This window comes from Chenopodium quinoa, unplaced genomic scaffold (genome assembly GCF_001683475.1).
Source record: "Chenopodium quinoa cultivar QQ74 unplaced genomic scaffold, ASM168347v1, whole genome shotgun sequence".
NCBI classification, from domain to species: Eukaryota; Viridiplantae; Streptophyta; class Magnoliopsida; order Caryophyllales; family Amaranthaceae; genus Chenopodium; species Chenopodium quinoa.
In genome coordinates, this window is record NW_018743397.1 from 288,473 (window position 1) to 304,271 (window position 15,799).

The 15,799-nt window shown below is 35.5% G+C and overlaps 1 protein-coding gene across 1 annotated transcript; it reads left to right on the forward strand.

Annotated features, from left to right (window-relative positions):
- The first annotated feature begins 834 nt into the window (after window positions 1–834).
- On the forward strand, window positions 835–15,771 carry LOC110738864 (nuclear pore complex protein NUP98A-like). The gene is made up of 13 exons (XM_021919308.1): window positions 835–999; window positions 2,038–2,112; window positions 4,373–4,642; window positions 5,369–6,001; window positions 6,111–6,314; window positions 9,188–9,792; window positions 10,579–10,666; window positions 10,747–10,801; window positions 12,031–12,169; window positions 12,260–12,376; window positions 12,455–12,611; window positions 13,178–13,237; window positions 14,766–15,771. The coding sequence occupies exons 2-13, from the start codon at window positions 2,094–2,096 to the stop codon at window positions 15,434–15,436; spliced, it is 3,018 nt and encodes a 1,005-aa protein (XP_021775000.1). The 5' UTR covers window positions 835–999; window positions 2,038–2,093; the 3' UTR covers window positions 15,437–15,771.
- The last annotated feature ends 28 nt before the right edge of the window (window positions 15,772–15,799 follow it).

A 15,799-nucleotide genomic window follows, 5' to 3' on the forward strand; every position in this document is an offset into this window, starting at 1 on the left:
ATTTTAAATTAATTGTATTTAATTTATGATGATAATAATTATTATTAATGTTGCTGTAATTATTAAAAGAATAAATTTTGACAAAACTAAGTGACAGTAAGAAATGAGCTGAAAAGAATAGAATTACTATGATTTTTCTTTAAGACAAAAAGACATAGTTGTAGAAAATTATGAACATGGAGTTTGAAATTTTCACAATATTAAATAAAATGTTATGAAGTCTAATAAATGTATGCAAATTAATGTAGACAATCAATGAATGTTAATGGTGAAAAGATGGCAAAAGGTAGCCCTTGCCTAGAGCTTATTATGGTTGCAAATGGCTGTTGAGACTATGGTCTATAATTGAGAAACTTTAATTTGTGAGTTTAGATTACATTTGCCCTTCCACAATTCCACCCCCCATTCTTAGAGGTATTTGGCAATTAACCATTTAACCTAGGTCGGTTTGGAAACAACTTATATGGAGTACAGTTTATTTGATGAAAAGTTCATACGGACGAGGAAGCCCTGATTAATCACTTTGATAAAACAAAATTCGTAGATGAAGTGACAAAATCGTCAGTAAATTAACAAAAGTGTCTAGTTTGAAATTTTCGTAATTATATAAATAATTATGGGTCTATATTCGTTTCAGTTTTATCATTTGATCAACTCGTATTTTCTCCGGAATATCATCAATCTATTACTCCGTACTTGTACATTAATTTAATCGTGTAAAAGTCAAAGTGTTGTTATTTTAAAGAATCGATGAAATATTAGAATGCATGTTAACCGTATGATATAAAATTTAGATCTGACAGTTGACATATTATGCGTCTAATTAGTATTCCTCCAATATTCCCATATTTTTCCGATTGAAGCTTTTCACTTTCACGCTGCACCCCTCTCTCTCTTTCTCTCTCCTTCCCCTCTCTCTCTCCTCCATTAAAGCGCACTCTGAGTTCTCCGTTGAAGCGGCTTCAGAGGTTTCTCTCCTCCATTGAAGCAGCTTCTCAGGTAACATGTTTATTCCTTTATTTCTTCTGATTGTAGATATTTAATTTCACAATCTAGGGTTTAATTTCACACTATTTCTAATTTAATTGCTTGTATAGTCAATTTAGGGTTCTTCCTGGATGGATTATTGAACTATTGTTATAATTACTGAAGTTATGTTGGCCTATAATGAGCGATTTTGTTGCTGGAGTTTGCTATGTGTAATCTACGTTCGTTTTCTTAAACGAGAAGAAATTAATGTGATTTTTCGAGCAAAATTTGATAATTGAGTTAAAATTGGTTGCTAATGTGCTGCATTTTTCAAGCCTAATCGATCCCATGATATCGAGCCGAGCAGAGCCCAATTTTTCGAGGCTATTCGAGAAGAGGGTGCCTTTGTGGACTTGATTTTCCGACTCCAGCCTTGATCAGTTTTGCTTAGGGGCTAAGAGATCACTGACATCATTTATAAGAATTAGTAATTGTAAAATCAATGTTAAAGTGTGAAGGAAGAGGGAAGATTAAAGTGATATGATCTATGTAATAGTTATATGGCACACCATTCAACACTTCAATTTATGGGAGGATTGTAATGATGGAGTTTGGATACTATTTTTTCCCTCAAATCTGACATAGATTGGGCGCACTAGTTTGGTTGTATATGTGCAACAAGAGTATTAGTACAAGTGTGGACTTGGCTATTTTATGAAAGATTAACGTGTCATAGGAATGAAATGTATGTAGTATTGAATTGTTCAATTCTCAACCTGTTTTTGAAAGAGAATAAGCCAACAATAATATATATAACCAATGGTTGGTTTGTTGTCTTGTGAGGAAATGTTATTATATATATCTGTTAGGACTGCTTTTTTTAGGCATCTGATTGTCATCAATTTTATTCTATGCACTTACGTTATGCATCTCCTTTACTGTGCATATGTCTCCTAATCTACTGGTAGGATAGATTTTAATGTAATACCGATTCCTAAAGTTCTATTATCCTACCAATATGTATTTTTGTTATTTGTTCAATTTTATCTTAGCCTGTTTTTGCTCTAGGTTGTTGTGGAGATTCTACATTACTTAATCTGCTGGAAACACCTTTGTGAAGAAGCATGTTTGGTTCAAGTAGCCGTAAGTATTTTTACATTGCTTGTTCCGGCTGAAGTATTAGTTTTTTACTCAGAATTTTGTTATTTGTTCTTGAACAGTATTTACATTGAGCAAACACACTTTAATCAATATTTTCTTTGCTTATTGCTGTTATTATTTTTTTCTTGCATAATGTCTTGCACATAATTTGATGGCCCTTATAGCAGATATAGACAAAAAAAAAAAAAAAAAAACCTCACTTGGCCGCTGTACACAGTGGGTGATCCCACAACTATACTGATGAATCTGATAATGTCTTTGGAGTGCTTATATCTTCAAGTTCGATGATCTCTTCACCAGTATTCTATCTTGAGCACCATCTTGCCTAAGACATCCTATAGAGTGCTCATTGAAGACAAATGTCATAGATTTCTGAACTATGATAGACAATTAGACATGTGACACAAGTCATGCTATTTTACGGGAGTCTCACATGTCATGAACTAAGTAGATATGTTGATCAGCTTATTTTATTCTTGTTTAAGTAGATATGCTGATTAACTTATTATATTCTTGGTTAAGTAGATATGTTGATAAACTTATTTTATCATTGTTTACATGGAGTCATGTCCACATGCCATGAATTAAAAATTACCCAGCTTGCATAGAATACTGGCTGATCTTGTATCGTTGCCTGAATTTGAGATTCTCATCACTTAAATCTCTTTAGTACTGTATCACACTTGTTAGGAGTCAACCACCACTGCTACCCTCTTTGCCTGCTCAATATTGCCCTTCCTCATGGCTACTCATGCTTTTGCAGCAATAAATGACATCTCGTCGTCCCTATGGGGATTGTGCATCCTCTCATATTTTTCAAGGGAGGAGTGGTCCTCTCATCCCCTTGCTATGCTTTAGGTTTGACTACTACAAGTATATCTTGAATTTGCTCTATAAGCTCATTGTTTAAGAAGTAAAGGGGCATTATCTATCTTCTAGAAGCTTGATAGTGTGATACTGAGAGTATATTTCCACCTTTTCACTTTATTTTGAGTGGTATTTATTACACCTGTAAAATATGTTTGCTGACTAGCTAAGATGAAAAATCCCAGCTGGTAACAAAAGTCTTTTCTTTAAGCCTGCTTATCCTTCATTCAAATTTTAATTTGTGGTCAACTGTTCTTTTCTTATTTATTTGGGTTGTGCAAAGATCTATTAGTTAGACTTAATATCCATGCGATACCTTTTATTTAGCTTGATCCATAATCATTATCTCTAAGTTTTCGTTTCTTGTGCACTATTAGTGTGGTATTGATCATCTCTGCATACTTTTAGATTCATAGATTTCCAAGACCTTCATCTATGGTGGGATCCTTTGACTGTGAACTATTTACTTTTTCTGACTATGGATCATCTTTGCATCTTCTTCAACTAAGCCCTCAATTGTTTTATGTCGATCCTGTGAATGTTAGGAGGATGTGCTTGCATATTTGTGGATGTGATTTAACTTCTAATCTTCATAAGTTAAGTTTTGGTTGAGGTTGCTATAGCATAAATGGCCATGGCACTCATGTGGAAGCAGCACCTTGTGATTGATGTCTTGCTTTGTTTCCATCATAGAGTGAATTGACAAATTGGAAAATTTCACTTCACCGTTGTAATCTTAGATCTTTGGATAATAAGTTATGCCGGAGAATATTCTTTTATAGCCCTTTCTTTGGCGAAGATAACATGTTTTCAACCTCTTAAAATCTACAAATATGACATAAGTGCTATGTTGTATGTGAATTTTAATAGTATGGCTTTATGAAGTGCAGAAGCACATTATTTCTGTAATTACAGATTGTGATGGCTGATGTTTTAACAAAATTGCTTATAATGGTAGTCACAATGTGGTTTTAGAACAGCTGTTACAGAACAAGAATTAAAAAAAAAAATCTTTACAGAGTAGATAAAACAGTTCTACCTTGTTTTCAGGCCATGGTAATCATATTGATTATAATAAGTAATGGCTGGGCAGCTGGCTGTTTGCTTCATTTTTCTTGTGGATTTTTGCCAATTGGTTTTATTTACAAATGGCTGGAGCCAAATTTGGTCTTGGTGTCTTTGCTGCTTGTACCATCTACTATGGCATCTTTTCCTGATGTAGATGGTTATAGTGTTAAACATTCTGGGTTTCATTACTTTCAATTTTTCATAGTTCTTTTTTTTTTTTTTTTTTTTAAAGATTAATTTATTATGCTCTCTCTCTGGGTCTTGTAAAATATTTTCTTAATAAGCTGTTTGTTTTGTGATCTATCAGCTTTTGGGCAGTCACCTAGTGCATCCTTTGGATCCCAGTCACCTTTCGGGCAAAGCAATCCAACCAGTAATCCTTTTTCTGCTAATCCTTTTGGTGCTGCTAATCCTTTCGGTGCACAGACAGGAGTTTCAATGTTTGGTAGCACCTCAACTGGTGTTTTCGGTCAATCATCATCACCACTGTCTTCAACACCGGCGTTTGGTGCAGCTTCATCACCAGCATTTGGGAGTTCCAATCCTGCTTTTGGAGCCTCATCATCAGCCTTTGGAGGTATGTTGTTGATGTGTCATTTCTTTATACATTCATTACTATGCCCCTCTTTCAAATGTTAGAGTGGAACATGTGGTACAGTATGAAGGTTATCAGTTTTGCTTTGTGATTATTCGTTGGCTGGAATATTAACTGTGGAAATCGTAATTTCCTAATTCACCTGTTTTGCAGCACCATTTCTAATTCTTGGTACACACATTCCAAGTCAATTAAGGGTTTTAGACTAAGATTGTGAAGTGTTCAGTTATAATTTACTAGAAACGTTGCTTCTTATAAATCATGCTCTCTGTTTATCTGGCTGATTTTTAATGTCTCGAATGACAGTCCATTCTTCAAACGTACTTGCATCTTCACTGATGTCCCCATATTTTCCAGACTGTCTTTTTATTTAGTTATGTGGTACTTTCATCTTAACTGATGTTGCATCTGTAACATTTATCACTTAGTCTGGGTTGCATGGGTCTATGGATGGAATAAGTTTTCAGGGTTACTGGGAATGCACTAGTTGTTATGGTCAGAAATGTTTTCTTATGTGAGCATAGGCTGTTAAATGCTTATGTATTTTGCTAATGATAGTGTCCTTCCATTCCTTGTTCATAGAAAGTTGATAAACCATATAATTTTGTTTTGTAGGCTCTCTCACTAAATAGCTTGTATGTGTGGATTTAGCCACTTATTGATTTTTTTTACTCATTTGTTTAACAAAAGTTCAATTTTTTTTTACAGGGTCATCTGTTTTTGGGCAGAAGCCTGCTTTTGGAGGTTTTGGTGCTGGTGCTCAAACAAGTCCATTTGGAAGCTCATTTCAACAATCACAGCCTTCATTTGGCAGTAATGTATTCGGTGCTTCTTCATCACCATTTGGTGCACAAAGTCAACCTGCATTTGGTGGTACTAGCTCCCCTGCCTTTGGATCAACTACATCATCATTTGGCGCTACAAGTTCCCCTGCTTTTGGAGCTACCAGCACCCCTGCCTTTGGCTCAACACCTACTCCAACTTTTGGAAGCACAGGAACTGCCTTTGGTGTGTCAAGTTCGCCTGCTTTTGGGTCAGGAGGAGCATTTGGGTCTTCCAGCACTCCTGTTTTTGGCGCTGGCGGCACCTCTGCATTTGGTGGCACTACCACCCAAGCATTTGGTGCTGCTACTACTCCAACCTTTGGGGCTACTCCTAACACTTCAGCCTTTGGTGCTGCTCCTTCTTCAGCTTTTGGGGCTAGCACTAGCACTCCAGCATTTGGCACGGCAACTTCCAGTTCCCCATCTTTTAATTTTGGCTCCAGCCCTGCCTTTGGTCAAACTACGTCTACTTTTGGAAGCTCCGGTTTCGGGTCTACACCATCTTCTTCTCCATTTGGTAAATTTTGGTTGTTTTGGTCTGATAACTATTTTATACTAAACAGGTGTGGCTTTAACTGTATAATTATATGGCTTCAGCATTGATGATTAGATTTTTTTGTTTGTAGGAGCGTCAACTTCCACTACTTTTGGTGGTGGCTTTGGGCAGTCAAATTTGGGAGGAAGTAGAGTTGCTTCCTACACACCAACTTTAGAAGCTGATGCATCTGGTACCCAAGCTGGAAAGTTGGAATCAATATCTGCCATGCCAGTTTACAAAGACAAAAGCCATGAAGAGCTGAGATGGGAGGATTACCAGCGTGGTGATAAAGGTTTGTCTGTTGCTCCCTTCACCCTCTAAACTGCAACTAAAAAAGACATGTGGTTATTTAATGTACACTTATTCTATTGTTCACATTGCTCGATTTTTTTTATTATAAGACTATTATTTGAAACAATGCTGGAGCTTTTTCCAGAATCATTCAGTAACTGTCGATTTTGTTACTGTTCTTAATTATATAAACTACTTCCTCCGTTTTTTTTAGTTGATATCGTTTTAACTTTTACACTATTCACAAATTACACTTTTGACTAGCTTTTATGAGCTATGGCTACGATAAAACATAGTCAAGTGGGATCTTGCTTGAATCGTCTCAATGTATATGTTATTACTTATTAGTATTTACTTTTTATAATTTTACAATGTCGAGAATTAGAGATATTAATGGTTAAAAAAGTGCGTTGCAAGCTTGATAATAGAATGGTGTCCACTAAATAAAAACGGAGATAGTATTACAGAAGATACAAGGTTTAATTTTTTCTGTAAAACATTATTCATGCACAAACTTAATTCTTTCTGCAGAGATATAAACTGTTAATTTTCTAAGTCTTCTTTTTTCTGTTTTTACAACTTCTGGAGTAGGCAGAAGTATGAATTGATATCAAGCACCATATTCAATAAAACTTAAGTGTAGCTGACAGGAGTAGCTTGTTCAGGTGCTTTTTACTTTTAGGAATTAAGCTAATGAGATTGAGAAATGTGTTGTGAGATTTAAGCCTTTCATTTAAAGGAAAAAAGATTTAACTCCTCGGTTGAAAGGAGTTAGGAGCATGGTATAAAAATGCGGCCGTTACGTCGCGAACCGGCCGGTTTGTAATGGATTTTGAACTTACCAATCCGATATTTACCGTTTTAGCACAGAATTTTTTCAAAAGGTCGAGATTTTGGCCGATACAGCCAATACGAAATGAATCTCGCCCGCATCGAACGTTATTGACTCAAAATTTGGTTAATTTTCAGAAGAATTACCTAGTTTGTAGGCAAAAAGAAAGGGAAAAAAGAAAAAAAATGGAGAAACTCCATTAAAACCGATGAGTTTCTTATATCAGAACCAAAGGAAGATAGATAAAGTAAATAGTGGGACAGCTGTAACAAGGTAATCACGTGTAAGTTGAATTGGGTTTGGTAGGCTTTATTTATTTATTTTATTTTATTATAGAGTAATATAAGCTGGTGGGTTCTGGTGGGACAATAGTGGGCCAATGGTCACTTGCTATGTCAGGTGGCCATTTATGTTTGGTATTTGTTTTTTAAATTGTTGTCAATGGGTAAACAAAAAACAAACAATGTTAGGAGTAATACGAACTTATGGTATTGGTTTAAAGGCCATAAAGTACTTCCTCCGTTAATTATTATGTGCAACAAAGGAATGTTTTATGTCTCATAAATAATACCCCTTTGTTGCACATAATAGTTAACGGAGGTAGTATAATAATTTAATTCAAAACCCATATAGAAAAAATTAAAAATCCTAAATTATAATATTTGGATTAATAAATTTTAAATAAAATTCTACTGCTACAACCGCTACCCGGTCCGCGATCAATGCATCAATACCGTTACCGTGATACCACAACCTTCCCGCGATCGCGACTGAGACCGCATTTTTATACTATGGTTAGGAAGGGCATGAAGTATATGGATTTGCATGAGGATGAAGCATTGGATTGCAAGGGATGGAGGAGGAAGTTTTTTGTAGATGACTATCTGGAAAAATCAATTTTGGTTCCCACTTATGGGATTAAGGCTTTGATTGATTGAAAGGAAAAAAGAACTTGATTGAGATAATGAGATGTACTGGAGTTGAGGAACACTATATCAAAATTATGACCTAATTGTCATTGATGTTAATAGGAGGAGGTAGAGTATTACTTTGAGGATGTTTTAGTTATTTTGTTCTGCAGCTATAGGGTTGCACTTTTATCCAACATGGGAATTGGAGTCAGTTGATGAGAGGCCGTGCCCGCTAAATAATAATGTTATACTGTATCATCATATACCAAATTAACCAAGAGAGTGGCGAGTCGGAAGTAATTGACTAATTGTTTCATTCCACATAAATCAATTAATTGCTCTCCATTTTGTTTTCTTTTTTCTTTTTTGAAAAAAGGGTTTTACTACAAGTGAATTAATGAGAAATGGAATACGGCATTTCTTTGGTTTTGGTTGTTGAATTACAAGGATTGAGGTCATCTGTTTATTTACTCCTATCCTCAAGTAATGGAACATTTAGTTTTGTATAAAGGTTAGGAGAGATGTTTGCGTTTAGGGGTGCGTGTAGCTCAATTTCTGATGTAGGGAGGAAAAAGTGAAGAACATATTGAATAAAATGTTTATTTTCTGTGGGAATACCAATATGGTAGATGTTAATGAGTGGTGTATTCACTAATTCTTTCAAAGACGATGAAATAAGTCCATGTGATTCTACTCAATTAAAACTTCCAAGCGAATAATTTGTTTTCTCATTTTGCATCTGTGGCTGATTATGCACAAAATTTTATTTTAAGGGTATCTTATTAGCGGTGTATGCTCTGTTGGCTAAATCTTATCTTGATATTTTTTTCCTTGTAAAAAGAAAGCCGTGTTATTTTTTGTATATCTCTTTCGATCTTTTTACAGTGCATGTCTTTCACTCTGCTATGATTAAGTCCTTGGTTCATCTTTTTATTAGATAAAGCTTACTTTCAATTTTATGGGCAAGGCTGCTGGCTACATACTCCAAGTATGCTCCGTTGATGTTTGCTAAGTTGGTTGACTGTCATGATTTTGACTGAACATAATACATTATAGTAATCTCTACGTTTTTTCAGCTGTTTGTATTAAAAAAGTTAATGTTCTATTACCATCCATTGGTGTCTATTCTAGGTGGTCCTGCTCCTGCTGGTCAATCTACTCCAGGGATGAACTTTGGCATGTCTACTCCAGCACCGACACAAACACCAACACAGTCAAGCCCCTTTTCAACCCCAGCATTTGGACAGACATCATCAAATCCTTTTTCAACATCTGTACAAGCAAATCCATTTGCTTCAAAACCTTCTGGTTTTGGAACTACTACCTCAGCATTTGGTTCCTCACCTTTTGGCTCTAACACAACGCCTGTTTTTGGGTCAACTCCAGCATCAACACCTTCCTTGTTTGGATCATCGACTCCAGGCTTTGGTTCAGGCACTTCCCCTTCTCTGTTTAGTGGAATGTCTTCCGCAATTGGATCTACATCTGCATTTAATTCTGCACCTACTCAAGGTGCTCCTGCAGCATTTGGTTCCACTTTTGGGAATTCTCAGCCATCTTCCCTGTTTCAGCCATCTTCCTCACTTGGAACAGGAACTACTTTTGGGCAAACTAGTTCCTCCATTGGACAGAGTCCTAACTTCGGACAAAATATGTTTAATAATTCATCATCTGCCTTTGGGTCAAATGTATTTTCAAGCACCACAAGCAACCAGTTTAATTTTTCTCAAAGCACTGTAAGTCCATGTTGAATTATTGTGTTTTTAAATTTCTATGTATGAAATTTTATATAATTTTACATAAAATTATCTGTTGCCTTTTCTAGTCTGACATAAAATGTATGTATATGTTTATGTTGTAGACTTGTAGTCTCTCCGTTTTTAAATACTTGCTCCATTTCTCTATGCGCGGTGTTTTAGGAGAAATTGGAGAAAGTAACAAAATATAGAGATAGTGGGGTTAGTGGAAGGTAAATTGGAGGAGAGAGAATGTAAAAGTAATAAAATTGGGTCCCAATAGTTGAGAGAAATGAATTAAATATTATAAAAGCTTTCCAAATAAGGAAATAGAGCAAATATTTAAAAACGGCCGCAAAAGGAAATTGGAGCAAGTATTTAAAAACGGAGGTAGTATGTTTTAAAGGAATTATGACTATTTTCCTTTTTGCTTCTTAAGATATTCAACGCTGGTGCTTGAGTATTGGTTTTTTTTTTCCCTATCCTTTCCTGTTGTCAATTTGATAATGTAAACTGAGAAGGAAAACTATTTGAAATACATGTTATTAGCTAGAATTTAGGTTTGCGGGAAGATCCTAATTTCCTAACTATATAGAGAGGATAACTGACAAAGTGACGAAGGACTAAACAGACTTCCACCCCTTGTTAAAGAATATTGATTTTTAAAGCTGACAATTCAGTCTGTATTCTATTGTTTAATGAAATTTCCGTGATGAAAATATTTGAGAGTTAATTTTTGTGCTGCCTGAATGCTATTCTTATTTTTTTTATTTGGTTGATTTGCAGCCCTCTCTTTCATCTCCCTTTCAATCCAGTCTTCCTACACAGACAACTAGTACTTTTAACATGAGCACCTTTGGTCAGGCGCCAGCAGGTACTTTAGTCAATTTTGATCTCTCCTTTTGTATATTAGGTTTCTATGCATATTTTCTTATTATGTATTCCATGTGTTAGGTGTGGGCAGTGGCTTTGGTGGATCTGGCATGTTTGCACAGAATACTGGACAGCTGTATGTTTACTTTGCTCTTCTTCTGTTGGCTATTTCTTCTCAATTATGTTGCACCTGCTTTGTTTATTTGATTTTGGCAACAAGCTTTGGAGTCTTTGGCTTATTTAACATGGAATAGATGCTTGTATGACTCATGCCTGATAAACATCTGTGCAAAAATGAATGTTCTCAATTGCATGTGATTTATTTTATTTTTCCATCATATGGGGATGGGATGAGAGGAGGCAACAATTATCTATGCCCTTTTCCTTCTTAATAGGGAAGCAAAGTGTTTCAGGCTTACATCACCCTGAATAAGGTTGAAGGATATGCAGGCAGATTTAGCTTTGATTGTCTGAAAGTTAAGATAAAATACGTCTTTATGCCTCTGAGCTTCACTTCTGCCTTTGTTGGAGAGAATTCAGTGAAGATGAAAAGTAGGTTAATATAAATATGGAAGGATAACTGTGCGTCTGTGCCTACATATGAGAATCACAGAATACCTTAGCTTCTCCTGTTACTCTGTTAGACTTTGACTTTTCTGCAATACATATACTTCGTATTATCTTGTGCGAAGCAATTAGGGTGTTTTGAATCTAAATGAAAGATAAAAAAGTCATAATTTCAAATAAATAGCACTTTTAGGGTATAAGGAGGGATAATTTAACAATAGTAGACTGAACTTAAGTTGTGATCCATCATCCATGTTCTACGAAATTAGGCTGAAGTAAGATATTAACAAATATAATTTAATGTATGAATCATGTTAAACAAAACAGATGTATTGTTGTCAGATGCAATTTTTTATTTTCATGCTCTTCAGACTCCAGTGCTGTAATTGTAAATTCTACATCTGTTTTTTTTGTTGATATAGCTCATAGTTTTGTCCTTGTACTTATATTATCAATTTTGTCTATGCGAAATATTTCCCTTTTCATTAAGGTATATAATAGTATGGGTTTTTTTACTTGTTTGTGTGGTTGGTTACAAAGGATTTTGAATTCTCTGGTAGTCTGATTTTATTGTAACTTTTAAGAAAGAAAGAAAAGAAAATATGATTAGCTTGTCATACCATTTTTATTTTTTTAAGTATTTGGACATCTTGTTACTCATTTGTGCGCATAATTATGTGCAATTTAGCACTTCAATTTGAAATACTTCCAGTGCTTATATAGAATCGATTACTCACAAGTCACAACAGCAAACATATAAGTTGATTACTAATGTACACTTTTCGCATCATGCCACAGATCTTCAAACCAGATATCTGCAGTTGCCCAACCAGTTGCAGTCACAAATCCTTTTGGGACCCTTCCAGCTATGCCTCATATGTCAATTGGAAATACTGGAACCTCACCATCCATTCAATATGGGATCTCTAGCATGCCTGTAAACATTTCTATCCAGCTCATTTGTTTAAAATTATGCTGCAAATTTTTAGTGATGTTTGTGTATTTGATGCCATTATCTTCTTTTCAGGTTGTTGATAAACCTACCCCTGTCAGAATATCATCCTTTTTAACGTCACGACATTTGTCTCAGAGGCGGATCAGGCTACCCGCAAGGAAATATCATCCTAAGAATGATGGTTCAAGGGTGTGTTTATGAGTGTATCTCATTGCTATTTCATGCACTTGCAAACTTTTTCCATAAACTAATAGTTGTTGCATGCAGGTTCCTTTCTTCAGTGATGATGATGAGGCGCCTAGCACTCCTAAGGCAGATGCTCTATTTGTTCCCAGGGAAAACCCAAGAGCATTGATAATTCGGCCGATTGATCAATGGCCAAAATCTTCAATGAAGGAAGCGTGTGTCTTAGTGCATGAAAATGGTATTGAATTTCTACATCTTGTAAGAGTTAGAATAAGTATTTTGGTTCATTGATCTGGTGATTCCTTTTTAGACAGCTATTTCTGCTGTCTTCACATCACTGTTCTATTGACTTTGCTTTTGCAATGAGGTTGTGGAAGTAGGATGCCCTTGGGAGATGATAAGGGATAATAATAAGAGAAGTTAGATTTTCAGAAAGAGTCAGAACTTAGATATTTGCGTATGTATATGCCTGTTTCTAAATATCGTCTTTCTGACTCCATTTCTTATTGTTTGTACCTTTTCCCTTTGATGTAATTTTAATAGTGGAAAGAAAATGTAGAAATTGTTTCGAATGGAGCAGTATAAATTCTAGATGTGTTAAAGAGATGAATAATAAAAAATAAAAATAAAATAAAAAAAATTGAAACATACCAGAATGGAAAGGGGTATATTTACTGGGAAGCCATATTTTATGTAATTTGTAGGCTATGATTCATATCTGCACAGTTTTAATGATTTGGTTGGAGTTTAATGTTTTAATTGCTCTGTCTAACGCTCCCCCTTCTATTTTCTATACTTTGAAAGGTAATACACCAAATGAGAATGAGCATCTTCAGAATGGATCCCTTGCTGAAGGGAATGGTAGTAAGTGACTTCTTTTTTTCTGATTTGAACCATTAGGAGTTTACACTATGCTCGAGGTTTTGTTAATAAATTTTTTTTATTGTTCAGAAAAAGTATGATGATGCTTTGAATATGTTGATTGCTCTTTATTTATGTTTTTTATTATTATTATTATTATTATTATTACTAGTATTAATTTTTATTTGATATTGTATCATATTGCATATGAGTGTGTGTGCAAGGACAGATTGAGAGAGTGTACTGCTCGCCCATGATCCATATAATTGGGGGGGGGGTGTCAGGCTATCTAGGCCATGTACTGCTCGCCCATGATCCATATAATATGCTATATCATCTGTTGTATTGGTTTAAGTCCACTATAACCTAAGGTAGTTTAGTGGTAAACTGGTAATACAGGGGATAAGATAGTGGCCACAATTTTGAAGCATTCACCCTCATCAGTTTCTTTTTAAGTAGCAGTACCCTTCCCCTCAACCTCCTTTTTTGCCAGTTTTCTAGTTGTATATACTTCCTCTATTTTCTTTTACTTGCAACACACTTTTTGGAGGTGATTAGAGAAAGAAAACGAATAAATTTATCGATATAATTTTAACAGCAAGAGTATGGAAGGGTTAATTTTTATGTGTATAAATTATTTTGATTGATTTGTTTGCTTACTATAAGACAGTGTTAAAAGTAAAAGAGAATGGAGGATGGTTTTTTTTTTTGTCTTCCTTGGACCTTTTGGCTCTCAAGAAAAATGTTCTTAAACAATAAATACCTCTTTTTTTTTCCTTTTTTTTTTTGGGAAAACTTGAATCCAACTAAAAGTTATAAACAGTTGTACTCATAAATAAGCTCTATTAGAAACATTATCTTAAGCAGTCCTGTCATTTGATTCATACCATATCACCATCAGTACAGTTTGAAGAGCTGATAGCGGTGGTCCTGCCTTTCGATTCATACTAGGTGATTGCTCCTCTTTGCCACCATTCTGAACCACATATAATCTCCCATTAAGTCAGAACTCTTTCCAATAATTTTAGCTACACCCATTTGAAATTTTAAAGGGACCTACTGTAAATGAAGAGGGGGCGGGGAAAGATAAACCAAGGACAGAAAGGGTGGATAGGTTGTAAGGATACAGTCGATGGATGGTTTTGAATTCTGACAAGTATGTGACATTATGTCTTGTTGACTTGCAAGTTGGGCTTCTTTTAAAATTCAGCTTAATTTAGGGTTCAAATTGAAGCTATTTTATGCAATTAAGTGCAGGGCTGTGGGCATTTTTCTCTTACATGATTTTAAAGATGTCGAGTTTTAATTTAATTGTGACCCTTTAGGTGTATAAGTTAGATCTCTCTATCACTGTGCCTTTTGCCTTGCATGAGATGGTTGACGCCACAACTCTCTTAGTGTCCAATGAATGTCTTTCCAGGGATGGCTGGATGCTGGATTAGTCCTGGGCTGCGCCTTGTGTGTTAAAATTAAGATCATCTCTTCGTTGTGTTTTTATTATTTCAATTCTCATAAATATGAATGTTTTCAGGCGTGCCCAATGGAAATGGATTGATTAATGAACGAAGTCATCCTGTTAGAATCAGCCAGAAACCCGGTGCTACCTCTGATGATGCTTCAAACCATAAAGGAGATTCTTATATTACACTTTCAGGTCACAGAGCTGGTGAGGCGGCTATAGTATATGAGCATGGGGCTGATATTGAGGCAATGATGCCTAAACTTCGGCACTCTGATTATTACACAGAGCCCCGTATCCAAGAGCTGGCTGCTAAAGAAAGGGCTGAACCAGGGTTCTGCAGACATGTCAAGGATTTTGTAGTGGGACGACATGGCTATGGAAGCATTAGATTCCTGGGGGAAACTGATGTAAGGCGGCTTGATCTCGAAACGCTTATCCAATTCAACAATCGAGAGGTAATTGTCTATATGGATGATAGCAAGAAACCCCCAGTAGGTCAAGGACTTAACAAGTCTGCTGAGGTAACACTTCTTAACATCAAGTGCTTTGACAAAAAAACTGGTAATCAAATCTTAGAAGGACCAAGAATTGAAAAATACAAGGACATGCTGAAGAAGAAAGCAGAGGATCAAGGTGCTGAATTTTTGTCCTACGACCCTATTAAAGGAGAGTGGAAATTTAGGGTCAGCCACTTCAGCAAATATGTGCTTTACGACAATGACCAATGGGATATTGCTTGACGGTCACTGTTTTTCTCTTAAATTAGCAGATGTTATATGTACCTGGTTGCTGCAAGTTTTCTGCTGGCAGGTCCTTTGTTGTGATCTTAAATTTGGTTTGTTTTTTATGGGTTCTGTATATGCACCAATTTTTGGTTCTACTGCCATCTTATGGTGGAAAATTGTATTGTAATTTTAATTTTCAATTTTGGTGATGGAAATATGGAACGTTTGGAACTAGTTAAAATTTAGAAAATTAGTTCTTCTCCGCCTCCTGGGGTTCTGAACGCTATGTCTATAATTTCTCATATAATTGGTTTAAATCTGAAGGAAAAGGCTTGTTAGGTATACACTAAGTTATTCTATATTAGTACTTGCTCTGTT

Excerpts from the sequence above, each read along its gene's own strand:
- LOC110738864 (XM_021919308.1), top strand. Across the intron at positions 10,802-12,030 it reads GCACAGAATACTGGACAGCT|ATCTTCAAACCAGATATCTG; the intron begins GTATGTTTACTT and ends ATCATGCCACAG. Across the intron at positions 12,612-13,177 it reads TGTCTTAGTGCATGAAAATG|GTAATACACCAAATGAGAAT; the intron begins GTATTGAATTTC and ends ATACTTTGAAAG.